General features: G+C 45.8%; 1 protein-coding gene across 1 annotated transcript; it reads left to right on the forward strand.

The window, feature by feature from the left end:
* Positions 1-1,990: 1,990 nt before the first annotated feature.
* LOC145337553 (zinc-binding protein A33-like) lies at positions 1,991-12,708 on the forward strand. The gene is made up of 6 exons (XM_080182345.1): positions 1,991-2,423; positions 2,514-2,609; positions 2,703-2,936; positions 7,366-7,388; positions 7,483-7,598; positions 9,940-12,708. The coding sequence occupies exons 1-6, from the start codon at positions 2,016-2,018 to the stop codon at positions 10,485-10,487; spliced, it is 1,425 nt and encodes a 474-aa protein (XP_080038471.1). The 5' UTR covers positions 1,991-2,015; the 3' UTR covers positions 10,488-12,708.
* The last annotated feature ends 14,651 nt before the right edge of the window (positions 12,709-27,359 follow it).

Below are 27,359 nucleotides of genomic sequence, written 5' to 3' on the forward strand. Positions count from 1 at the left end.
CTCTTAAGGATCAACAAGGACAAATATGTGTGGACCCACAAGAGATGGGCGAGATCCTAAATGAATATTTCTCATCGGTATTTACTGTTGAGAAAAGCATGAATGTTAGGGAACTTGGGGAAATAAATATTGATGTCTCGAGGGGTGTACATATTACAGAGAAAGAGGTGCTGGAAGTCTTAAAGTGCATCAAGGGAGATAAATCCCCGGGACCTGATCCCAGGATATTTTGAGAGGCCAGGGAGGAAATTGCGGGTCCCCTAGCCGAGATACTTGAATCATCAATAGTCGTGGATGAGGTGTCTGAAGATTGGAGAGTGGCAAATATTGTGCCTTTGTTTAAAAAGGGCTGCAGGGAAAGGCCTGGGAACTGGAGGGCAGTAAGCCTCACATCTGTGGTGGGTAAGTTGTTGGAAGGTATTTTGAGAGACAGGATCTACAGGCATTTAGAGACACATGGACTGATTACGGAGAGTCAGCGTGGCTTTGTGAGTGGAAAATCATATCTCACAAACTTGATTGAGTTTTTTGAAGGGGTAACCAAGAAAATAAATGAGGGCAGTGCAGTTGATGTTTTCTACATGGACCTTAGCAAGGCTTTGACAAGGTAAGTTGTTGCATAAGCTTAATTCTCATGGGATCCAGGGTGAGGTATCTAAATGAATGTAAAATTGGTTCCTTGACAGAAGCCAGAGGGTGGTTGTAGAGGGTTGTTTTTCAAACTGGAGGCCTGCTACGTGCCTCAGCGATCAGTGCTGGGTCCACTGTTATTTGTCATTTATATTAATAATATGCATGAGAATATAGTAAACATGGTTAGTAAGTTTGCAGGTGACACCAAGATTGGTGGCATAGTGGACAGTGAAGAAAGTTATCTTTGATTGCAACGGGATCTTGATCAGTTGGGCCAGTGGGCTGATGAATGGCAGATGGAGTTTAATTTGGACAAATGTGAGGTGATGCATTTTGGTAGCTTGAACCAGGACAGGATTTACTCAGTGAATGGTAGGGCATTAGGGAGAGTTACAGAACAAAGAGATCTAGGGGTTCATGTTCATAGCTCCTTGAAAGTGGAGTCACAGGTGGACAGAGTGGTGAAGAAGACATTTGGCATGCTTGGTTTCATTGGTCAGAACATTGAATACAGGAGTTGGGACATCTTGTTGGAAGTTGTACAAGACATTGGTAAGGCCACACTTGTAATACTGTGTGCAATTCTGGTCACCTATTATAGAAAGGATATTATTAAACTAGAAAGAGTGCAGAAAAGATCTACTAGGATACTACCGGGGCTTGATGGATTGAGTTATAAGGAGACGATGAATGGACTGGGTCTTTTTTCTCTGGAATGTAGAATGCTGTGGGGTGATCTCATAGAGGTCTATAAACTAATGAGGGGCACAGATCAGCTAGATAGTCAATATCTTTTCCCAAAGGTAGGGGAGTCTAAAATTAAAGGACATAGGTTTAAGGTGAGAGGGGAGAGATACAAAAGTGTCCAGAGGGGCAATTGTTTCATGCAGATGTTGGTGAGTGTCTGGAACAAGCTGCCAGAGGTAGTAGTAGGATACAATTTTGTCTTTTAAAAAAACTTTTGGACAGTTACATGGGTAAGATGGGTATAGAGGGATATGAGCCAAATGTGGGCAACTGGGACCAGCTCAGAGTTTAAAAAAAGAGAGCAGCATGGACAAAGTGGGCCGAAGGGCCTGTTTCCGTGCTGTAAACCCCTATGACTCTATAAGGATTACGCAGTTCTCGCCCACCTCTTCCTCCGCCCTACATCTGTCCGGTTCCTGTTCCTCCCTAGTCGCTTCCCTCAGCTTTCCCCAGGGACCTCACTCTGCCTGTCTGCATTCAGTCAATTTCCCCCATCCTCTAACACTTCTCCCTCTCTGTTCGCCCATTGCACCTATCAAAAGGACAGAGAGTATGAGAGAAGAATTCTCTGGGTGTGGCTGAGAACTACAATCCTGGATTGAAACTGAAAGCAATTTGATGCAGGCCGTGTGATCATGGCTCTCATACAGCAGGGCAAGAGCTTTACCGGAGATTTAAAGTGCCCTATCTGTCTCGATTTCTTCACCGACCCGGTTTCTCTCGAATGTGGACACAACTTCTGCTGCTCCTGTATCACCGATTATTGGAAAACGGCAGTAAACTCCTGCCCGGAATGTAGACAGGTGTTTACAGAAAGAAACCTCAGGGTTAATCGAGCCTTATCGAATCTGGCTGAGAAAGCTCGGCAATTAAAACTGAATTGGAAAGAGAAGGAAAGTAAACTTCACTGTGAGGAACATCGGGAAGAACTGAAGCTGTTTTGTGAAACGGACAAGAAATTGATCTGTGTGAACTGTGTAGTTTCACAGGAACACAGAAAGCACCACTTCATCCAGATTTCAGAAGCTGTTGAAATCTACAAGGTAAAAGGAAACAGGTTTGATCACCTGATTATTTGATCACATTTTCAGGGTCGAACACTCTTACTTTCTGATTTTCTCTCCCAATCCCAGGATGAGGTGAAATCTTCCTTAGATTCTCTCACGGAGAAGAAATCAGCGGTTCTGGAAATAGAACTGAAACAGATTCTGAAGATTTCTGAAGTTAGGGTAAGGTCTCCCTGTGCTGATTTTCTGGGATCTCGGTTAGTTTTGTTCCCTTTATCGCGGGACATTAATTATGTTTCACATTTCATTGGGTAGGAACAGTCGAGCAGTCTGCAGACCCACATCACATCCGAGTTCGCTAAAATGCACCAGATTCTCACTGAGAAAGAGCAGCGATTACTCAGAGATCTCAGGGAAGAAGAGGAGAGGATTCTAGAATCAATGGAGAGAAACCTTCGAGAGATTCAGGAGAATTTAAATTCTATTGAGGAGAAACTCTCAAAGTTGCAGAAACAGATGGAGCAAAAAGACGAGCTGATATTTCTGACGGTGAGGGAATATATTGCAACTCAGTTCAGGGAAACTTCACACAGTCACTAAATAACTGATGAGAGATTATCGCTGGAATTTTACTGCCCCGCTTGCCACAGAATCAGAGCGGGTGAGAGGCAGAAATGTCCGTTTTCCTCAGGCAGAATTTCCCAGCCTCGGGGCAAGCGAGATCGTATAATCCCTCCTTATATTTCCATTTAGTGAAAGCTCAAAATGATGTGTGAAATGAATTAAAATGATCCCAACCGTTTGGAATTGATTTAAACCAATTGGTGTGTTGTCTATTCTGGGGCAAATTCTGAATTAACACTCAATCCGGGGGTCTCCCACAATATTTACTGAACCCAGCAATAGCCTTCACATCCCGGGAATGATTTATCATGACCTTAGCAAGCTGCTTTTCTTTCCCTGCATTGCTCAAGTTTAACATTCTTCGCGCACTAACATTCCAGCTGAGTGACAGTGACAGGTTGTGGGTGTGTCTGGTATAATCAGGGTCTGTGGATGGCTCCGATGGTGATTTCTGGAACCTGCTTCACAAGTCGAATTTTTTCAGCCGTGCCCTCTTTCTCCCAGATGTGTTTTACGATCTATCTGATAAAAGATCTGCTTTGAAAGACCTATTCTGCAACAACTGAAGAACTGGTTTGGTTGTTCCGATGCAATAACAGGGAGGCTGGATTAGAGGGTTAATCCAGCTGATGTCATCATCCAGATTTTCAAAATGCTTGGGGGGGGGGCGTTGGCGGCAGGGGGGCTCTGTGTGTCGTAACAGTATTGCCACCAGACTAGTAATCCCACCAAGGCAGATGGTGACGTTTAAACCCAATAAGATCTGGAATTAAAAAAGTCTAATGATGACCATGGAAGCGTTGTCAATTGTTGTCAAAAAAAAGCCCCATCTGGTTCACTCATGTTCTTTAGGGAAGGAAATCTGGCCGAGGTATTTCTCCTGAATGTGGTTGACTCTTAAATGGCCCAACAAGCTTCTCAGTTTAAGCGATGATCTGGAAATGCTGACAAAAAAGGCAAAATACTGCAGGGGCTGGAATCAGAAACAAAAACAAAGAAATGCTGGAAAATCTCAGCGAGTCTGACAGCATCTGGAGAAAGAGAATAGAGCTGATGTTTCGAGTCTGGATGACTTTTCGTCAGAGCTGGCAATTGTTTCAAGTCTGGATGACCTTTTGTCAGAGCTCTAGCAGAGAGTCTGCATTGACATGATGGGCCCAATGGCTTCCTTCTCCCCTGTCAGCATTTCAGAATGACCATCCAATGTATTTCCACTGGCTTTAAGCTCCAGCACAAGTGGATACATCTCTGCAGAGACTGTTTCCTCTGGGATAACCTAGCCCACTCCTCCACTATATCTAACACCTCTCCCGTCACTCATGGCACCTCCCCATGCAATTGCAGAAGGTGTAACACCTGCCCCTTTACCTCCACTATGTTCACCATCCAAAGTCCAAACCATTCATTCCGGGTTAATCAGCGTTTCACTTGCACCTCTTTCAATTTGATCTATTACATTCGCTGCTCCCAATCTGGTCTCCTCTATATTGGAGAGACCAGATATAGACTGGGTGACCACTCTGCTGAGCACCTTCAGTCTGGGCCCAATCAGGACCCTGACCTTCCGGTTGTTTGCCATTTTAACACACGGTCCTGCTCCCGTACCCACATGTCTGTCCCTGGCCTGCTGCAATGTTCCAGTGAAGCTGGAAGCAAACTAGAGGAACAGCATCTTATCTTCCAGTTCGACACTTTACAGTCTTCCCGTCTCAACATCAAATTCAACAACTTCAGATGACTGGATCATCCCACCTCGACCTCTTTCTTTTCATTTTATTTAATTTCTAACTGTTTGCTATATTTCTTTATTGTCTTTTCTCTTTTTCTTTTCCCCCCCTCACTCTTTTCCCCCACTTCATCCCCCCTCCCTTACCTTTTCTCCCCCTGCTCCCCTTTCTCTATATTCTATCTCTGCCCCATTCCCCCACCCTCTCCTCCAACCCCCCAACATCTCCATCTGTCACAGCTTACAGCTTCTCTGCCATTCGGCCATTCTCTCCTTGTTCTCTCCTTGGGCTGCCATTAGCAGCCTTTCCCCTGGTTCCTGTGGTTATGACTCATCTTTCATTGCCTCCCGCTGCAGAATAAATGTCTCCCACTTTCTGTGCCTTTTAGCTTTGACAAAGGGTCATCTGGATTCAAAATGTCAGCTCTTTTCTCTCTTTACAGATGCTGTCAGACCTAGAACATAGAACATTACAGCGCAGTACAGGCCCTTCGGCCCTCGATGTTGTGCTGACCTGTGAAACCAATCTGAAGCCCATCTAACCTACACTATTCCAATATCATTCATATGTTTATCCAATGACCATTTAAATGCCCCTAATGTTGGTGAGTCCACTACTGTTGCAGGCAGGGCATTCCATGCCCTTACTACTCTCTGAGTAAAGAACCTACCTCTGACATCAGTCCCATATCGATCACCCCTCAATTTAAAGCTACGTCCCCTTGTGCTAGCCATCTCCACCCAAGGAAAAAGGTTCTCACTATCTAATCCTCTGATCATCTTGTATGCCTCTATTAAGTTACCTCTTAACCTTCTCTCTAACGAAAACAGCCTCAAGTCCTTCAGCCTTTCCTCATGAGACCTTCCCACCATACCAGGCAACATCCTGGTAAACCTCCTCTGCACCCTTTCCAATGCCTCCACATCCTTCCTATAATGCAGTGACCAGAACTGTACGCAATACTCCAAGTGTGGCCACACCAGAGTTTTGTACAGCTCGACATGACCTCATGGCTCCGAAACTCAATCCCTCTACCAATAAAAGCTAACACACACCGTACGCCTTCTTAACAACCCTATCAATCTAGTGCCAGCTTTTAGGGATCTATGCACATGGACACCGATATTTCTCTGCTCATCCACACTACCAAGTATCTTACCATTAGCCCAGTACTCTGTATTCCTGTTACTCCTTCCAAAGTGAATCACCTCACACTTTTCTGCATTAAATGCCATTTGCCACCCCTCAGCCCAGCTCTGCAGCTTATTTATGTCCCTCTGCAAACTGTAACATCCTTCCGCACTGTCCACAACTCCACTGACTTTAGTGTCGTCCGCAAGTTTACTAACCCATCCTTCTATACCCTCTTCCAGGTCATTTATAAAAATGATGAACAGCAGTGGCCCCAAAACAGATCTCTGCGGTACACCACTAGTAACTGAACTCTAGGATGAACATTTCCCATCAATCACCACCCTCTGTCTTACAGCTAGCCAATTCCTGACCCAAACTGCTAAATCACTCTCAATCCCATGTCTCCATATTTTCTGCAATAGCTTACCGTGGGGAACCTTATCAAACACTTTACTGAAATCCATGTACACCACATCAACTGCTTTACCCTCATCCACCTCTCTGCTCACCTTCTCAAAGAGCTCAATAAGGTTTGTGAGGCACGACCTACCCTTCACAAGGCCGTGTTGACTATCCTTAATCAAATTATTCCTTTCTGGATGATTATAAATCCTGTCTCTTATAATCCTTTCCAAAACTTTGCCCACAACAGAAGTAAGGCTCACTGGTCTATAATTACTAGGGTTGTCTCTACTCCCCTTCTTGAACAAGGAGACAACATTTTCCATCCTCCAGTCTTCTGGCACTATTCCTGTAGATAATGATGACCTAAAGGTCAAAGCCAAAGGCTCTGCAATCGCTTCCCTAGCTTCCCAGAGAATCCTAGGATAAATCTCATTTGGCCCAGGACGCTTATCTATTTCCACACTTTCCAGAATTGCTAACACCTCCTCTTTATGAACCTCAATCCCGTCTAGTCTAGTAGCCGGTATCTCAGTGTTCTCCTCAATAACATTGTCTTTTTCCCATGTGAATACTGACTGAGATTTTCTGATTGACTGAATACCAGCTAAGATTTTCCAGCATTTTCTCTTTTGGTTCCAGATTCGAGCTTCCGCAGTAATTCATTTTTATCCAGTGGATAAAACATCTTCCCAAACCCTCTGTTAGTGTAGAAAACCTTTACTTGGTCTCCTCACAACCTTCACTTTTCTGAAGGAAAAAGTCCATACCTGTTCTGTCCTTCCTTATAGCTGCACCCTGCTTTTCTTTAAGCCAATGGCCGTGGTTTTGCAAGGTCAGTATTTATTGCCTATTCCGAATTGCTTTGATCAGGTAGCAATGAGCCTCCTTGTTGACTCGCTGCTCTCTGTACAGTGCAGGTAAACAAGGAGCCTGACACTGAAGGAATGACAATATATCTCATTCTCCGTGTCTGATACCTAGGTTGACACCAAGTGGTCCGCCCGGTTTCATAGTTGTTAGAATTGATTAATTTCTGGATTCAGACAGTCGGTCTCTGCTAACTCAGATTTGTGATTTGTTTATTTCAGGAGGAAACCCCCGGGAAGAACAGGTAGGACATGTTCAATGCTGAAATTCTGCACAAGTTGGTGAAAAAAAACCTTCAAGAGATGAGATTGATGTCAATTTAACTTTGATCTTTGCAGGACAAAGTACCCCGATTATATGCTGCTGTGCGCAGAGGCCGCTCTGCCCATCGAGAAATTTACTGGCCCTTTCCAGTACAGAGTGTGGAGAGAAATGATCGATGTCATTAATCCCGGTAAAAACCTGATCGATTGCTCTATCCTGAATTATAATCTCATTTCTATGTACAACATTTCTGATTATTACCAAACTGTATCTTCAATTCTGGTGACCACACTACCAGAAGGAAGTGGAGGCTTTGGGGAGGGAACAGAAAAGATTTACCAGGATGCTGCCTGGTATGGAGGGCATTAGTTATGAGGAGAGTTGGAGAAACTTGGTTCGTTCTCACTGGAGGTTGTGGGGGAGGTGACCTGATAGAAGTCTACAAGGGGCACGGACAGAGTGGACAGTCAGAAGTTTTTTACCAGGGTGGCACTCGGGGGCACAAGTTTAAGGTCAAGGGGCAAGGTTTAAAGAAGATGTACGAGGCAAGGTTTTTACACAGTGTGGTGGATGCCTGGGGGAGATAGTGGAATCAGATACGATAGTGACTTTTAGGGGCCGTCTGGACCGATACATGAATAAGATGGGAATAGAGGGATATGGTCCCCGGAAGGGTAGGGGGTTTTAGTTCAGTTGGGCAGCATGGTCGGTGCAGGCTTGGAGGGGCTGAAGGGCCTGTTCCTGTGCTGTAACTTTCTTTTATTCTTTGAAACAGGATGAGTAAACTTAAATGGAAAAAATTATTTGATTTTTTTCCCTTCCTGTCCATTTGCCATGCCAGCACTTCCCTCCCTCTCTCTGGACTTGTTTCCAATATTGCAGCTGATTTAATTTTAATTGAGGTCCCCCCGCCCCCTTTCTCTCGAATCCCCCCTTCTTGCTGCAGCTGTTCCCTTTCTCACTCTGTTCTTTTGGAATTATCTTCCCTGCTTTCTCTCCCTGCACTGTCGGAAACGTTCCTCCTCTCCACACACAGACAGTGCGGATTGCAGGCTGGGATTTCTGGAATGATCACCCTCTGACTGATATGATGCCCCAAAAGCCGTATCAGGTTTTATTCCTGGTGTAATTCCTGAATGTGCCAGGGATCACACTGCCAGGACAGGGAACCGCAGGCCAACAGGACACCAGGAGCAGATAGGGGACCACAGGAAACTGAGGAACAGAGGGAATGGGGAACAGAGGGATTGGGGAACAGAGGGAATGGGGAACAGAGGGACTGGGGAACAGAGAGGATTGGGGAACAGAGAGGATTGGGGAACAGAGAGGATTGGGAAACAGAGGGACTGGGGAACAGAAAGGATTGGGGAACAGAGGGATTGGGGAACAGAGAGGATTGGGGAACAGAGGGACTGGGGAACAGAGAGGATTGGGGAACAGAGGGACTGGGGAACAGAGGGATTGGGGAACAGAGGGACTGGGGAACAGAGAGGATTGGGGAACAGAGAGGATTGGGGAACAGAGAGGATTGGGGAACAGAGGGACTGGGGAACAGAGAGGATTGGGGAACAGAGAGGATTGGGGAACAGAGGGATTGGGGAACAGAGGGATTGGGGAACAGAGGGACTGGAGAACAGAGGGATTGGGGAACAGAGGGGATTGGGGAACAGAAAGGATTGGGGAACAGAGGGACTGAAGAACAGAGGGACTGGGGAACAGAGGGATTGGGGAACAGAAAGGATTGGGGAACAGAGGGATTGGGGAACAGAGGGACTGGGGAACAGAGAGGATTGGGGAACAGAGGGACTGGGGAACAGAGAGGATTGGGGAACAGAGAGGATTGGGGAACAGAGGGACTGGGGAACAGAGAGGATTGGGGAACAGAGGGCATTTGGTAATAAAGGACACTGGGGAATAGAGGGAGGGAACCGGGGGAATGGTGGATGGGAAATGGGGAATAGAGGTGACTGAGAAACACTGACACTGAGGAGCATTGGTTTTTGGGGAACTGGGATAACAGAGGAACACTGTATGTTGGAGCTGTCGGAGGCTGAGTTTTCCTAGTAGGTGTTTGGGATCAAAGTGAGTACATCATTTCAGAGCTGTTCCAGGAGCCTGAGGATTCAGCTGGAAGTATACTGCAATGTTAGTTCTGTTACAACACTTAGCTGAACCCTCCCTGCCCATCCTCAGATGCAGCATTAGTGTCAAGCTCCTTACTCCAGGAGCTAATTCCCAGTGTATTCCAATGGACAGTCCTTTCAATATGACATCTGTAACTGCTGATTATAACACAATCATAAGGTTTATTCCAATGTAACCAACACTTTGTGAAATCAGCTCTGACCTTCTGGAATACAGTGACAGCTCTGTAACAGAAAGTGGATCCACAAAATAATTCCAGAACCTGGAGCCCTTCAACAACCCCAGAATTCCCAAGAATATCCAGAGTGAGCTCTTTACAAAGACAGGAGTTTGATTACAAAGCAGGAACTAAATCACTGACTGTGTTATTTTAACTTCTCCCCCAGCTCCGGCTTGTCTGACTCTGGATCCGAACACAGCGCATCCCCGGCTCATCCTGTCTGAGGACCGGACCAGTGTGAGAGTCGGAGACAAACGGCAGCCGCTCCCTGACACCCTGGAGAGGTTTGACCGCTGGCTTTGCGTACTGGGATCAGAGGGATTCACATCAGGGAGACATTACTGGGAGGTGGAGGTGGGGGAGAAGACTTGGTGGCGTGTCGGTGTGACCCGGGAGTCTGCCCAGAGGACAGGGAGGATCGACCTGAAACCTAAGACTGGATACTGGACTTTGTGGCTGCGCCGTGTCCATGGTTACGCTGCAGGGACAAGTCCAGGGACCCTCCTCAATCTGAGTGAGAATCCCCGGAAGATCGGGGTTTACCTGGACTATGAGGGTGGACAGGTGTCATTTTACAATGCGGACAACATGTCCCATCTCCACACTTTCACCCACACTTTCACTGAGAGAATCTTTCCCGTCTTTCATCCAGGCCCAAAGGATAATGGACGAAACACAGCCCCGCTGAGAATCTGTGAGGTTAAAGGTCACTAACAAATCCACCCTATAATTTTACACTATCTCCCTGCCTCCTACCAGCTGTAAAGTAGTGGGTGTTGGTCTCAGTTACATGTGGTGCTAATGGTTCTAATGTTACCTGAGGTCAGGTTAGGTACAACCCAGTGACATTGTCTTGTTGGGAATACAGAGGATCAATCTTGGAATATAGGAGCAGGCGGAGGACATTGAGACTAGTTAGTTTTTCAATTGGATCAGGGATTCTTTGTATTTTAATTTCACTCACTCGCCTACGTCCTGTATCTCTGAATTCTTTTATCCAATCAATCTATGTTCAGACATTTACTATCAACCACCGTCTTTGTACAGAAGGATCTGGGTGTCCTAGTTCATAAGTCACAGGAAACTAGGGTGCAGGTACAGCAGGTAATAAAGAAGGCGAATGGAATTTATAGCTAAAGGAATAGAATATAAAGGTGAGGAAGTATTGTTGCAATTATACACGATATTGGTGAGGCCACACCTGGAGTATTGTGCACAGTTTTGGACCCCGTATCAAAGGAAGGATGTAGTGGCACTGGAGGCAGATAAAAAGAAACAAAATAAAATAAATGGAAATTGAGTGTAAGTGGAAGAGAGAGTTCATGCTCTGAAGATGCTGAACTCAATGTTCAACAACGTCCGGACAAATGTGAGGTCATGAATTTTGGAAGGTCTAATACAGATGGGAAATATACAGTAAGTGGCGGAACCCTTAAGAGTATTGATAGGTGGAGGGATCTGGGTGTACAGGAACACAGGTCACTGAAAGTGGCAATGCAGGTGCAGAAGGTAGTCAAGAAGGCATACGGCATGCTTGCCTTCATCGGCTGGGGCATTGAGTTTAAAAATTGGCATGTTATGTTGAAGCTTTATAGAACCTTAGTGAGGTCGCACTTGGAATATAGTGTTCAATTCAGGCCACACTACCAGGAGCACGTGGAGGCTTTGGAGAGGGTACAGAAAAGATTTACCCGGATGTTGCCTGGCATGGAAGGCATTAGCTATGAGGAGAGGTTGCAGAAACTTGGTTTGTTCTCACTGGAGCAACGGAGGTTGAGGGGAGACTTGATAGAATCTACAAGATTATGAGAGGCATGGACAGAATGGATAGTCAGAAGCTTTTTTCCCAGGGTGGAAGAGATAATTACTCAGGGGTACAGGTTTAAGGTGCGAGGGGCAAGTTTTATAAGAGATGTACGAGGCAGATTTTTTACACAGAGGGTGGTGGATGCCTGGAACTCATTGCCAGGGGAGGTGGTGGAAGTGGATATGGTAGTGACTTTTAAGGTGCCTCTTGACAAGTACATGAATGAGATGGGAATAGAGGGATATGGTCCCCGGAAGGGTAGGGGTTTTAGTTAAGTCAGCAGCGTGGTTGGTGCAGGCTTGGAGGGCCGAAGGGCCTGTTCCTGTGCTGTAATTTTCTTTGTTCTTTGTATTTATGCATGATTTGGTTGAGGTTGTGAGGGGGTTATATCGCCTTTATTTAATTTATTATCTGACTAGTGTTGTTTTAGTGCTTGAACTGTAATACTTTGCTCATTCACATTCCTGAGCGTTTCGCCATTCAGAAAGGATTTTGTGCTGCCTTCCGAAATCCGAGAGGATACACTGGCATTCCCTACATTGATCACTTTCTCAGTTGCTCTGTCCACGACCTAGCAATGTTTTGCTTCCATTTGCATTCCTGAGTTTGCTTAGCTACCAGCAAACCTGGATATGCCGCCATCACCAACCTCCTCCAAGGCATGTATAAACGTATTGTTGAACATTGAGTTTAGCATTTTTAGAGCGTGAACTCCCTCCTCCACTCCCACTCAATTTCCATTTATTTTATTTCATTTCTTTTTACGCCAGGAACCCGGGTTTGATTCTCGGCTTGGGTCACTGTCTGTGCGGAGGCTACATGTTCTGCATGGGATTCCTCTGGGTGTTCCAGTTTCCTCCCACAGTCTGAAAGATGTACTGGTTAGGTGCATTGGACATGCTAAATTCCCCCACAGTGTACCCGAACAGGTGCCAGAGTTTGGAGACTAGGGGATTTTCACAGTAACTTCATTACAGTGTTAATGTAAGCCAACTTGTGACTAATAAATGAAAACTTAGACTTAAACTTAACAATTGTATATTTTTAATTCTCATTTCTTCCATTGTTTCATTTGTCTAAATCTCGCTGTCCATCTTGTTTCCCTCTCCCCTCACCTCATTAGGGCCATCTGCTACATGCCACAGCTTATACTTTGACACTCTGCACCTTTTATCTGCCATTCTGATCTCTTAATAGGTGCTATTAGCACCATCCACAGCCTTTATCACCACCAATAACATTTCCTTTGTCTTTCTGTCCATGACATTTTGGACAATTCCACAACTTCCCCCTTACAGCATAAACTTCATCCTATTTTCTTTGTCCTCAGCTTTGATGAAAGGTCATGCAGACATTGACCCTATTCTCTCTCCAAGGATGCTGCCAGACCTGCTGACATTTTCCAGCATTTTCTGTATTTGTGTTATAATGTGATATAAATGGTTTTTGCTGTTAGAGACCAGCACTGTATAACAGCTCAGTATTGACAGCCTTTTGAATGATGGATATCTGTGATTTTAACAAGATCATAAATTCACATTTCCAACACCAGTCATTAAACTGAAAATGCCATTTCACGCCAGTGAAATTTCTAATTCCTCGATGATCATAAAAACTGTACATTTATTTAATGTAATTTTCTGAGTTTGTTTATCTTTATTTTAGTTACTATGTGGATCCGGGGCACAGTGGTTAGCATTGCTGCCTCACAGCGCCAGGGTTCAATTCCGGCCTCGGGCCACTTTGCACATTCTCCCCATGTCTGCATGGGATTTGTCTGCGTACTCCAGTTTCCTCCCACACTCCAAATATGTGCAGGTTAGGTGGATTGGCCATGCTCAATTACCCCTTAGTGTCCCAAGATGTGTAGGTTAGCTTGATTGGCCATGCTAAATTGACCCTAGTGTCAGTGGATTAGCAGGGTAAATACGTGGGGTTACGGGGATAGGGCCTGGGTGGGATTGTGGGTCGGTGCAGACTCGATGGGCCGAATGGTCTCCTTCTGCACTGTAGGGATTCTATGGATCCAATCATGTGTTTCACTATGTCTAACTATTATTTAAAAGTAACAAATGGAGAGATTTTGATATTTAGTTTGGAGTCTGTAAATATAGCTCGACGGAGGCAACCCACACAAACAACATGTAAACTCTGCACAGACAGTGACCAAGGCTGGAATTGAACCCGGGTCCCTGGCATTGTGAAGCAGCAGTGCTAACCACTGTGCCACCCAGATTGAGTTTGATTTATTATTGTCACACGTATTGGGATACAGTGAAAAGTATTGTTTCTTGCACGCTTTCCAGACAAAATATACTGCACATAGAGGAGAAGGAGAGGATAAGGTGCAGAACGTAGTGCTGCAGTTACACATAGGGTGAAGAGAAAGGTAGGTTCATTCAAATGTCTGATGGCAGCAGGGAAGAAGCTGTTCTTGAGTCTGTCATCAGACATTTGTATTTTTTTCTCGATAGAAGAAGGTGAAAGAGAGTGGGTGGAATTTTACTGATACGTCCACTCGTGGTTCGTACGATCCCACCCGAGGCCAATGGAGAATACCGTTCTGTGAGCCTCACCTGCCCTCAGAATCGGGAAGGACATGCCGATAAAATACTGGCCAGTATATCCAGGGCCCTTAATTATGCTGCCTGCTTTTCCGAGGCAACAGGAGGTGTAGACAGAGTCAATGGACGGGAGGCTGGTTTGCGTGATGGATTGGGCTACATACGATATTTTGTAGTCCCTTGCAGTTTTGGGCAGAGCAGGAGCCAATACCAAGCTGTGATACAAACAGGAAGAATACTTTCTATGGCGCATTTGTAAAAGTTGTTAAGAGTCGTAGCTGACATGCCAAATTTCCTTAGTCTTCCAAGAAAGTAGAGGCGTTGGTGGGTTTTCTTAACTATAGCATCGGTGTGGAGGGACTAGGACAGGTTGTTGGTGATCTGGACACCTAGAAACTTGAAGCTCTTGACCATTTTCACTTCATCCCCATTGATGTTAACAGGGGCATGTTCACTACGCTTCCTGAAGTTGATGACAATCTCCTTCATTTTGTTGACATTGATGGAGAGATTATTGTTGCCACACCAGTTCACCAGGTTCTCTACTTCATTCCTATAATCTGTCTCGTCATTGTTTGAGATCCGACCCACTGTGGTAGCATCAGCAAACTTGAAAATCGAGTTGGAGGGGAATCTGGACGCACAGTCATAGGTGTATAAGGCTTGATTACCTGTAAAGACTTGCAGTCCACCTATTATTTTGTAAATTGAGTTTGTGTCTTTATATGCCCTGTTTGTGAACAGAACTCCCACTCACCTAATGAAGGAGCAGCGCTCGGAAAGCTGGTGGCTTGTGCTACCAAACAAACCTGTTGGACTTTAACCTGGTGTTATGAGACTTCTAACTGTGGTCTTTGAGAAGATCCCAGTTTCACCCTGTTCACCTAAAACTGCTATACAGAACTGCACCTGTAGATGGTGGTGTAAGGCAAAGAGCAGGAGAACTGGGGAGCAATTGTGTTAATAAATGATTAATATTGTACGCTGATTCAACGTAAAATTATAAAGTGAAGTTTATTTATTTGTCACAAGCAAGACTTGCATTAACACTAAATTATGGACTGTTCCTTGTTGTTTCTAAATCCCAACGACCTGACAGTTGGCTAAGAACAATGCAATGATAACTGAAGTCCCAAATTTTTAACCTGTTTCATCAACAGGTCTGCTCTCTGTATTAAGGTTTCCCTGCTCTCTGTATTAAGGTTTCCCTGCTCTCTGTGTTAAGGTTTCCCTGCTCTCTGTATTAGGGTTTCTCTGCTCTCTGTATTAAGGTTTCCCTGCTCTCTGTATTAAGGTTTCTCTGCTCTCTGTATTAGGGTTTCTCTGCTCTTTGTATTAGGGTTTCTCTGCTCTCTGTATTAAGGTTTCTCTGCTCTCTGTATTAAGGTTTCTCTGCTCTTTGTATTAAGGTTTCCCTGCTCTCTGTATTAAGGTTTCCCTGCTCTCTGTATTAAGGTTTCCCTGCTCTCTGTATTAGGGTTTCTCTGCTCTCTGTATTAAGGTTTCTCTGCTCTCTGTATTAAGGTTTCTCTGCTCTCTGTATTAAGGTTTCTCTGCTCTCTGTATTAGGGTTTCTCTGCTCTCTGTATTAAGGTTTCTCTGCTCTCTGTATTAGGGTTTCTCTGCTCTCTGTATTAAGGTTTCTCTGCTCTCTGTATTAGGGTTTCTCTGCTCTCTGTATTAAGGTTTCTCTGCTCTCTGTATTAGGGTTTCTCTGCTCTCTGTATTAAGGTTTCTCTGCTCTCTGTATTAAGGTTTCCCTGCTCTCTGTATTAAGGTTTCTCTGCTCTCTGTATTAAGGTTTCTCTGCTCTCTGTATTAAGGTTTCTCTGCTCTCTGTATTAAGGTTTCTCTGCTCTCTGTATTAAGGTCTCCCGTTGATTTAGCATTGCTTTATTTTGGGTCCTGTAAGCATGTTTTCCATTGTTCAGTTCTTCCCATAACGTTCCCATTGCTCTGTTTACACTTGCTGTCACCCCTTCATTCTGTTAAAGCAAAATTACTGATTACTAAGGACTTTGACAAAGGGTCTACTGGACTCAAAGCGTCAGCTCTTTTCTCTCCTTACAGATGCTGCCAGACCCGCTGAGATTTTCCAGCGTTTGTTTTTTGGTTGTTGTTTACTACTGTTAAGATATCTGCCTTTTCTCCACTTCCCACAATTTCTAAAGACTTTTTATGTCCTGTAACATCTATCTACCAGTCAATCTCAGTTGAGTAAACAGGTATCAGTGATGTCCATTAAGTAATCCCCTTTAAGTTGAATTTGATATTGAATTCATTTGTTTTATTCCTTGTGCTATCTGCAGAAGTCTATATACACCTTTCAACTTGGCAATAATTCTTCTCCAGACTTTTCATCATCAAACCCCTACAGTACAGGGGAAGGCCATTCCACCCATTGAGTCTGCACTGACCCTCCGAAAGAGCATTCAACTTAGGCCCGCTCCCCTGACCTATCCCCATAACCCTGCACATTGATCATGGCCAATCCACCTAACCTGCACATCTTTGGAGACTAAGGGGCAATTTAGCATGGCCAATCCACCTAACCTGCACATCTTTGGAGACCAAGGGGCAATTTAGCATGGCCAATCCACCTAACCTGCACATCTTTGGAGACTAAGGGGCAATTTAGCAGGGCCAATCCACCTAATTTGCACATCTTTGGACACTAAGGGGCAATTTAGCATGGCCAATCCCGTTAATCTGCACATCTTTGGAGACTAAGGGACAATTTACCATGGCCAATCCACCTAACCTGCACATCTTTCAACACTAAGGGACAATTTAGCATGGCCAATCCACCTAACCTGCACATCTTTAGACACTAAGGGGTAATTTAGCATGGCCAATCCACCTAACCTGCACAACTTTGGACACTAAGGAGCAATTTAGCAGTGCCAATCCATCTAACCTGCACATCTTTGGACACTAAGGGGCAATTTAGCATGGCCAATCCCCCTAATCTGTACATCTTTGGACACTAAGGGGCAATTTAGCATGGCCAATCCACCCAACCCACACATCTTTGGAGTGTGGTAGGAAATCGGAGTACCCGGAGGAAACTGACGCAGACATGGGACTCTGACACATAATCCTGCAGGTCCATTTTCTTCCAGGTTCCACCCAAATTCTTTTTGAAATAACTGATTGTCTCTGTTTTAACTATCCTTGTGGACTGCAAGTCCCAGCCCCCATTACCACACACTGTGAATCCTGCCACTCAGTGTTAGCTTAAAGTTTTCTCTAGAACCCTGGATAATCTATTCACCGGGACACTGGTTCCTGAATGACTAACATGAAACCCACCCTGATGGTAGAGGCCCATTTCCCTCCAGTGTTGCTGCCAGTGACCCCTGACCCCTGACCCCTGACCCCTCGCCATCCCTGCCATTGGGTTTACCAGGCTGATTCCGGGAATGGTGGGACTGATATATGAAGAGAGATTCTCGAGGTTAGGATTGTTTTTAAAGAGCAAAGAAAATTACAGCACAGGAACAGGCCCTTCGGCCCTCCAAGCCTGCACCGATCATGCTGCCCGACTGAACTAAAACATCCTACTCGCTGGAGTTCAGACAAATGAAGGGGGGCATCTCATAGAGACTTATAAAATTGGGATGCTGGCCTTCATAGCGAGGGGGATTGAATATAAAAGTAGGGAGGTCTTGCTGCAGCTGTATAGGGCATTGGTGAGGCCGCAGCTGGAGTACTGTGTGCAGTTTTGGGCGCCGCACCTGCGCAGGGATATTTTGGCCCTGGAGGGAGTGCAGAGGAGGTTTACTAGGCTGATACCGGAGTTGAGGGGATTGAGCTATGAGGAGAGGCTGAATAAACTAGGCTTGTACTCGTTAGAGTTTAGAAGAATGAGGGGAGATCTCATTGAGACGTATAAGATGATGAATGGGATGGATAGGATAGAGGTGGAGAGACTCTTCCCGCTCAAAAAAGACAGTAGGACTAGGGGGCACAGCCTCAAGATAAGGGGGAGGCGGTTTAGAACGGAGTTGAGGAGGAACTTCTTCACTCAAAGGGTGGTGAATCTCTGGAATTCTCTGCCCGTTGAAGTGGTGGAGGCTGCCTTGCTAAATATTTTTAAGAAGCGGGTTGATGGGTTCTTGATAAGAGAGGGGATTAAGGGTTATGGGGAGAGGGCGGGAAAGTGGAACTGAGCCACGACAGATCAGCCATGATCTTATTGAATGGCAGGGCAGGCTTGAGGGGCTAGATGGCCTACTCCTGCTCCTATTTCTTATGTTCTTATGTTCTTATGTAACAGGACTGGACAGGGTAGATGCAGGGAGGAGGTTCCCGATGGTGGGGGGAGTCCAGAACCAGAGGGTCACAGTCTGAGGATTCGGGGTAGACCATTTAGGACGGAGATGAGGAGATATTTCTTCACCCAAAGAGTGGTGAGCCTGTGGAATTCATTACCACAGGAAGTAGCAAAACATTGAATGTATCCAAGAGGCAGCTGGATATAGCACTTGGGGTGAATGGGATCAAAGGTTATGGGGAGAAAGCAGGATTGTGCTATTGCGTTGGAGTCAGCCATGAATGGTGGAGCAGGCTCGAAGGGCTGAATGGCCTCCTGCTCCTATCTTCTATGTTTCAGTGGTGACAAATAAATGAACACTTCTCAGTGTTACCAGCAGATGGCAGAACCTCTCCATTGAATGACTCTGAAGCATCTCTCCCACGCAGTCTGTAGAATGTCCTGCAGATACTGAAAAGAACACACAGAGCTCACTTCTGCCTTGCTAGAACCATGGATATATACTTCAGTTATCAATGTCTATTTCCTTCTTTTCTCATGAGATGGTACCTGAGAGTAGAGAATACAACAGCAACTATTTGGAGCATTGTGTGCCGTTCTGGTTGCCACACTACCAGAAGGACGTGGAAGCTTTGGAGAGAATGCAAAGAAGGTTCATCAGGATGTTACCTGGTCCCGAGGGTGTTGGCAATGAGGAGAGAAAAAAGAACAGAAAACAAAGAACAATACAGCATGGGAAACAGGCCCTTCGGCCCAACGAGCCCACGCCGCCATTTTAACATTATGAGTGTCCTCCTCTACCTATGACAAGAGAGATTGAATAAACTAGGATTAGCTTCACTGGAAAAATGGAGGATGAGGGGAGACCTGATAGAGGGCTACAAATTTATGAGAAAATTATTAGACAGGGTGAATAGTCAGAGGCTTTTCCTCCAGGGTGGAAGTGTCAGTTACAAAGGGAGCACAGGTTCAAGGTGAGAGGGGGAAAGTTGAGGAGAGATGTGTGGAGAAAGATTTTTGCACAGAGGCCCTAGAACGCACTGCCAGAGGAGGTGGTGGAAGCAGGCACATTACCAACATTTGAAAAGCATCTGGATGGGTACAAGAATAGGGAGGGAATAGAGGGATAGAAACCACGTGTTGGCACAGGCTTGGTGGGCTGAAGGGCCTGTTCCTGTGCTGGATTATTCTCTGTGATTTATTAATAAAACACATTTCACATATTCTAATGCCCCAAAACATTTGCTTCACTGAAGATACCAACAAACAACATTTGATACTGGGCATCCCCTGAGACGAGGCAAACAAATGCTTGGCCAAAGCTTTAAGGAGGTTCTTCAAGGAAGAGAGATGAAAGGAGAGGCAGTTCCAGGGTTTAGGCCCTTGACAGCTAAAGGCAGTACTGCCCAGGTGAAGGGAGACTACCTGGGGCTGGTGCAGGAGGTCACAATCAGTATGAGAGAAGTACGGACACCTTGGATGGCTGTTGCGGTTTACAAAGAAAGGGAGAGACAGAGTGAAAGAGAGAACGAGAGAGACAGAGACAAACAGTGAGAGAGAGACTTTTGCCAGGAGAAGAAGGAAGAGTGAAATGGGGTAAGGATGGAGTTGACGTGACGGAGCACGATGCAGAGACGGTATCTGGGGGAGCGGGAGGGGAGATGTCCCATAGGATATGGGAGGGAAAGGATAGGGAGAAGGTCCCTAAGAAAGAATGCCAAAGCAGGAAGTGAGGTAGAAAGAGGTCCCAGAAGACAGCCCCAGATCAGGGACAATAATAGAGCTCAGAAACAGTTTCTGTTCAGTAAAGCTGGGAGAAAGCAGCAAGGGCAATAAAATCCTCAAATTACAGAGGGAGAGAACACTGTGGGGAGCAAACTGGCTCAAGAGAAGCCCTGAAGCTCTGAGAGAGCAGCCAAAGCTTTGTTTTCCATGCTGCCAATGAACAGAGCCACCCTATTATAAAAAGGATATTATTAAACTACAAAGAATGCAGGATGCTACCGGGACTTGATGGTTTGAGTCATAAGGAGAGGCTGAATAGACTGGGACTTTTTTCTCTGGAGCGTAGAGGTCTATAAAATAATGAGGGGCTTAGACCAGCTAGATAGTCAATATCTTTTCCCAAACGTAGGAGAGTCTAAAACTAGAGGGCATAGGTTTAAGGTGAGAGGGGAGAGATACAAAAGAGTCCAGAGGGGCAATTTTTTCATACAGAGGGTGGTGAGTGTCTGGAACAAGCTGCCGGAGGTAGGAGTAGAAGCGGGTACAATTTTGTCTTTTAAAAAGTAAACCTGTATGACTCTGAGGCTCTAAAGGCAGAAGTACCCTTTTTGAGGCACTGGTATTTCTGCTTGGCCTGGCCAAAGATCCAAAAGTGTTCCTGGAAGATGAAGTGGATGCAGAGATGACAACCTCAGAGCTGACTCTGAAACCTGGTGGTGGATCATGGTTGAAACCCTCTGAGTGGGAATGGCTGAGAATTCCCAAGTGCGTTCTTCAAATTGGGGATCGGAAACCCTTGTGCGTGAGAGAGAAACAGAGAGAGAGACAGAGAGACAGAGGTGTCAGCGACCCCAGTTGACCACAACATGATATGTGGGCTGTTGAGAAATCCATGGAATCAGCTTTGGCTGCGTCTGTCATATACTTTGGAACGTGATGCATCTGACCCTAGTTTACCTGTTAATTCACATGTACCACATTAGTCTCAGACAGATGTGGTATATTATTTTTCTTAATTTGTACATGTCCTTAAAGAAATAGTAGGGTGAAGGAGCAGTGAATTTTTGATTTATTATTGTCACTTGTATTAATATACAGTGAAAAGTATGTTTCTTGCACGCTAAACAGACAAAATGTGCCATTTATAGAGTACATAGGGGTGAAGGAAAGGAGAGGATTCGGAATACTTTGTTATGATTACAGATAGGGTGTAGAGAAAGATCAGCTTAATATATAGTAGGTCCATTCAAAAGTCTAATGGCAGCAGGGAAAAAGCTGTCCTTGAGTCGGCTGGCACGTGTTTTCTGACTTTTGTATTTTTTTCCTGATGGAAGAGAGAATGTCCAGGGTGCATGGCGTCCTTGATAGAATCATAGAACCCTACAGTGCAGAAAGAGGCCCTTCGGCCCATCGGTTCTGCACCGAACACAATCCCACACAGGCCCTACCCCCATATCCCTACCTATTATACCCACTAATCCCTCTAACCTACACATCCCTGGACACTAAGGGGCAATTTTAGCATGGCCAATCAACCTAACTCGCACATCTCTGGACTGTGGGAGGAAACCAGAGTACCCGGAGGAAACCCACGCAGACACGAGGAGAATGTGTAAACTCCACACAGACAGTGACCCGAGCCAGGAATCGAACCCAGGTCCCTGGAGCTGTGAAGCGGCAGTGCTAACCGCTGTGCTACCGTCACCCCTTGATAATGCTGGCAGCTTTCTCTGAGACAGCAGTAAGTGCACTCAGAGTCAATGTGTGGGAGGCTGGTTTGAGTGATGGACTGGGGTTTGTTCACAGCCCTTTGTAGTTTCGTGCGGTTTTGGGCAGAGCAGGAGCCATACCAAGCTGTGAAACAACCAGAAAGAATGCTTTCTATGGTGCAGCGTAAAAGTTGGTGAGACTCGTAGCGGACATGCCAAATTCCCTCAGCCTCCTGAGAAAGTAGAGGTGTTGGTGGGCTTTCTGTGCCCTTCTCCCAAGGATACACTCTCACAAGCTTGCCAGAGACCCTCACTCTACCCCACCAACCCCAGTTTGCACATGACCACCTGACCAAAGCATCTCTTCATTTGTTCCCCAAGTGATGGTCATCGTCCTCTATACAGATAATGGGAACTACAAGGCTGTACGTGTGGCGTAGTGGTAATATCATTGGTTCAGTAATCCAGTGGGGGGGGTCAGACTAATGGAAATGTGGGTTCAAATCCCACCACGGCAACTGGTGGAAATGAAATTCAATTAATAAATAAAATCTGGAATTGAAAGATAGACAGCGAGCTTGTTGTAAAAACACATCTGGTTCACTAATGCCCTTTATGGAAGGAAATTTGCCGTCTTTACCCGGTCTGGCCTACTTGTGACTCTCTCAATGGCCTTACGAGGATAGTGAGGGAGAGGCAGAAATATTGACCCTCCCAGTGAAGACCCAATCCCACGAAAGAGCCAGGACGATGAAAAAAAGGAACGAGGGCCTGAGGGGGAGAGAGGAAGGAGGATCCATGGATGAGGTGAGGGTGATCGGAGAGTCATGTGGAGCTAGAATGGTTCAGCTGCTGCTGATCTAAGGTGCTTTTTTCTCTAGTTTTGACAGGTCTTACAAGTTTTTTGTTGGTGAAAGGAAAGTCCCTGTTTCCGAAAGGCAAGGGGGGGAGAGGGGAGGAAAGGTGGAGGGGTAGAGGTGGAGGAGAGAGAGGGGTGAGATACGACTGCAAGACAAACAGCCCATGTGTATGAGGAGTGGGGTGCACCTTTACAGACAGCAAACGCAGCACAACACCTGGGGCGGGGGGAGGCGTGGGGGGTGGGGGTGACTCAGTTACCAGAACGTGGCTTCTGTTTCTTTGTACAGTTAATCCCAGGCAGGATGTGGTCGGGTAAAGTGTAACTGTGGTTGGAGGAGGGGGAAATGATAGAGAGAGAGAGAGAGAGACGAGGGAAACTGTGTGGGAGCCTTGGGTGAAAGCGAGGAAACCATAACCTTAGGATCAGGCCCAAATCCCCCCGCTCTCCCAGCTACCCACAACCGCTACGGGTTTCTGAAAACTCGACTGCAGAAACTAACACATCATTGAAATTAATTGCAACCGTTTGCAGTTCCATTGGGGCACAGGTAAGCGAGGTGTCACTCAGGTAAGGCACACAGATTAAATATGGCATTTCCTTCATGGGCAGCCTTGCCTCTGGGGCCCCTAGGAGGTGTTTGAAAACCCCATCGCTTTAACACTCAAACATTGCTTTCCCTGTAATGGGATACCCCGGGTTTCACTGAGGTGTACAGTGTGCCAGGTTTAGGGTGGCACAGCAGATCAGTAAGAGGCTGCTGGAGGCATGGATCTGGAGGTGCTGTGGAGGAGGGACGAGGGATCTGAGGATGGAGTCCTTACCTACCCCTCTCCTACAGCACTAGGTGCTGTTCTACCTCATTCTCCTACTCTCATTCCTCACTCGGCCTAAAGGAGCATAGAAACATAGATTATAGGAGCAGGAGGAGGCCATTCAGCCCCTTGATGCCACTCACCATTCATCATTATCATGGCTGATTGGCCAACTCAATAGCCTAATCCTGCTTTCTCCCCATAACCTTTGATCCCATTCGCCCCAAGTGCTATATCCAGCCACCTCTTGAATACATTCAATGTTTTGATATCAACTACTTCCTCTGGTAATGAATTCTACAGGCTCACCACTCTTTGGGTGAAGAAATGTCTCCACATCTCCGTCCTAAATGCTCTACCTTGAATCCTCAGATTGTGACCCCTGGTTTCTGGGCTCCCCCCACCATCGGGAGCATCCTCCCTGCATCTCCCCTGTCTATTCCTGTTAGAATTTTATAAGTTATCAGCGGTGCAATGGAATTGTCGCTGGATTTGCAATCCAGAGGCCTAGGCCCCAGAGGTCACAGGCTCATACGTCACCATGGAAACCAGTGGAATTTAAATTCAGTTGATAAGCCTGGAATTAGCATGTCAGTCTTAAACACTGGTAATGGGAAAAAACCCCCAACTGGTTCATGAATATCCTTTAGGGAAGGAAATCCGCCTTCCTGAATGTAACTCCAGAGCCACAGCAATGTGGTTGGCTCTGAAGCGGCCTAGCAAGCCACTCAGTTCAAGAGCAGCTAAGGGTGGGCCATAGGTGCTGGCCCAGCCAGTGATACCCACAAACAATAGATGAATTAAAGAAAGGAAAATTGCTTTACTTCTAATGATTCCAGATAAGGTTGAACAATATGGCTCAGCCTTCTTAGCTGAAGTCAGAGAATTTCGGGGATAAATACAAATCAGGAGCAGGAGTAGGCCATTCAGCCCCTCAAGTCCTGCTCTGCCATTCAATAAGATTATGGCTGATTGTAACCTTGACCCCACATTCCTACCGACCCCCCCCGATGACCTCTCACCCCCTTGTTAATCAAGACTCTATCTAACTCTGCCTTAAAAATATCTGTAAATTGCCCTCTGAGGGAGGGAGTTCCAGAGAGTCACCACCCTCATTTCTCATTGTCTCTGCTTTAAACCTCTTATTTTTAAACAGTGACCCCTGGTTTTAGATTCTCCCACAAGAGGAAGTGTCCTTTCCACCTCCACCTTGTCAATCCCCCTCAGGATCTGACATGTTTCAGTCGACGGTCTGGTGACTGTTTGAGGGAAGAACGTTGGCCGGGACCCTGAGGGAGAATTTCTTGGCTCCTGATGTAAAAGAATTGTCCATTCCATGGAGCCTCGGAAAGGACAGGAATAGACTGGTGGTGAAGGTGACAGTACATTCCATGAACTAAAATTGATTTGATTTGATTTGATTGGATTTATTGTTGTCACATGCATTAGTATACAGTTAAAAGTATTGTTTCTTGCGCACTATAGAGACAAAGCATACCGTTCATAGAGAAGGAAACGAGAGAGTGCAGAATGTATTATTTCAGTCATAGCTAGGGCGTAGAGAAAGATTAACCTAATGCAAGATAGGTCCACTCAAAAGTCTGACAGCAGCAGGAAGAAGCTGTTCTTGAGTCAGTTGGTACGTGACCTCAGAGTTTTGTATCTTTTTCCTAATATCAGGAGGTGGAAGAGAGATTGTCTGGGGTGCGTGGGATACTTGATTATGCTGGCTGCTTTTCCGAGGCAGCGGGAAGTGTAGATGGAATCAATGGATGGGAGGCTGGTTTGCGTGATGGATTGGGCTACATTCACAACCTTTTTGTAGTTTCTTGTGGTCTTGGGCAGAGCAGGAGCCCAGACTAAGCTGTGATACAACCAGAAAGAATACTTTCTATGGTGCATCTGTAAAAGTTGGTGAGAGTCATAGCGGACATGCCAACTTCCCTTAGAAAGGGTGATGGAAGTGAGAGTACATTCCACAGAAGGAGGTAAAATGACATGAGGAATCTCAGCCTGACCATAAAAGGATGATCCTCACTCGCGCAAGAAGTCATTTCAGTTGCTCTCTTGCTCATCTTCAACTCTCCTTCCAGTCGTTGATCTTCTCATCATCTTCCAGTAACTTGTCTTTCTGTTATGACTGGTGAACCCCACCCCCCCGAACCTCTCTCTCTGTATGACTTTGGCCCTGAACTCACTTTGGTCGAGCGCTCTCAAATTCCCACAGCATCCAACAGCGCTGAGGGTGGATTTTTTTATTATTCATTTGTGGGGCATGGGCATCGCTGGCTGGGCACCTTTTATTGCCCATCTCTAGTTGCCCTTGGAGGGCAGTTGAGAGTCAACCACGTTGCTGTGGACCTGGAGTCACATGTAGGCCAGACCAGATAAGGACGGCAGATTTCCTTCCCTCAAGGGAACCAGATGGATTTTTCCGACAATCGACAGTGGTTTCACAGTCATCTGCAGATTCTTAATTCCAGATATTTAAAGTTAAAGTTTATTTATTACTGTCACAAGTAGGCTGACATTCACACTGCAATGAATTTACTGTAAAAATTCCCTAGCTGCCACTCTTCTGTTTGGGTAACACTGAGGGAGAATTTAGCACGGCCAATGCACCCTAACCAGTACGTCTTTCAGACTGTGGGAGGAAACCGGAGCACCCGGACAAAACCCAGGTAGACATGGGCAGAATGTACAAACTCTGCACAGACAGTGACCCAAGCCAGGAATCGAACCCAGGTTCCTGGCGCTGTGAAGCAGCAGTGCTGACCACTGTGCCACCTTGATACTTTTTATTGAATTCAAATTCCACCAGCTACCAAGGCGGGATTCGAACCCAGGTCCCCAAGAACATTAGCTGAGTTCCTGGGTTAAAAGTCTAGCGATAACACCACTGGGCCATCACCTCTTCTTTATGTGGACCAGGGGTCCAGTGTCAGTAGAAGGGGGATGTTTCCGTACCGCTCGATTCCCCCTCCCTCATCTCCGAGTGACTGCAGTTAACTATCGCAACCACTGAGAGGGCCACCGAGTCTGAGATCCAATCTAGAGATGAACCTTGTGCTGTGATTTGAGTAAAATTGGATGGGGAACAGTGAGAAGGAGGGGGGAACACAACTCTCAAACAGGCAAATAATAGCTTAAGCAAACAATCAGAACAACGTGCACCACTTCAAAAGCTTTCGGAGCAGACTGAGATGTGGAGGTTGAATCTGATCGATAGAATTCAAACCCATTGCTGGGAAAATGGTTTTAAAACTTTCCTTGCATTTTGTCTGCAGTTTCAGCTGAGATATTTTCCAGCGAAACCCCACAGTAACATTCTGTTGTTGGCACCCATCACTTTGCTGTACCTTCCACAGTGAATCACGCTGAGAAAACCCCTTTCTTTTGATTCCTGACCCATTTTTGCACTTTCCTTCCGTTGACCTCAGATAACCTGAGTAAGGGTTTTTCATCCCTGCCCTTTCCCTCGCCTGTACTCTGTCAGCCACAACTGCGGCAAGGACACTGAAGTGAAACATATAGAATGGTACAGCGCAGGAACAGGCCCTTCGGCCCACAATGTTGTACCAAACAGGATGCTAAATTCAAACTACTCCCTCCTTCCTGCGCTTGGACAATATCCCTCAACTCCTCGCATATTTAGAATTATAGAACTATAGAATAGAATCATAGAATCCCTACGGTGCAGAAGGCCATTCAGCCCATCCCACCTGCATGTGCTTATCTAAAAGCACGTTAGACACCCCTATTCTAACTGCCTGCACCACCAATCCTGGCAGCAATTCCTACCACCCCTGTGTAAAAAAAGTGCCCTTCTCA

This window comes from Carcharhinus amblyrhynchos, unplaced genomic scaffold (assembly GCF_965287045.1).
Source record: "Carcharhinus amblyrhynchos unplaced genomic scaffold, sCarAmb.v2.hapA scaffold_52, whole genome shotgun sequence".
NCBI lineage: Eukaryota > Metazoa > Chordata > Chondrichthyes > Carcharhiniformes > Carcharhinidae > Carcharhinus > Carcharhinus amblyrhynchos.

Bases quoted from the DNA above. Each gene is read 5' to 3' on its own strand.
- LOC145337553 (XM_080182345.1), top strand. From the start codon at position 2,016: ATGGCTCTCATACAGCAGGGCAAGAGCTTTACCGGAGATTTAAAGTGC. The intron at 2,424-2,513 runs GTAAAAGGAAAC...TCCCAATCCCAG, and splicing joins AAGCTGTTGAAATCTACAAG to GATGAGGTGAAATCTTCCTT. The intron at 7,389-7,482 runs GTAGGACATGTT...TGATCTTTGCAG, and splicing joins GAAACCCCCGGGAAGAACAG to GACAAAGTACCCCGATTATA.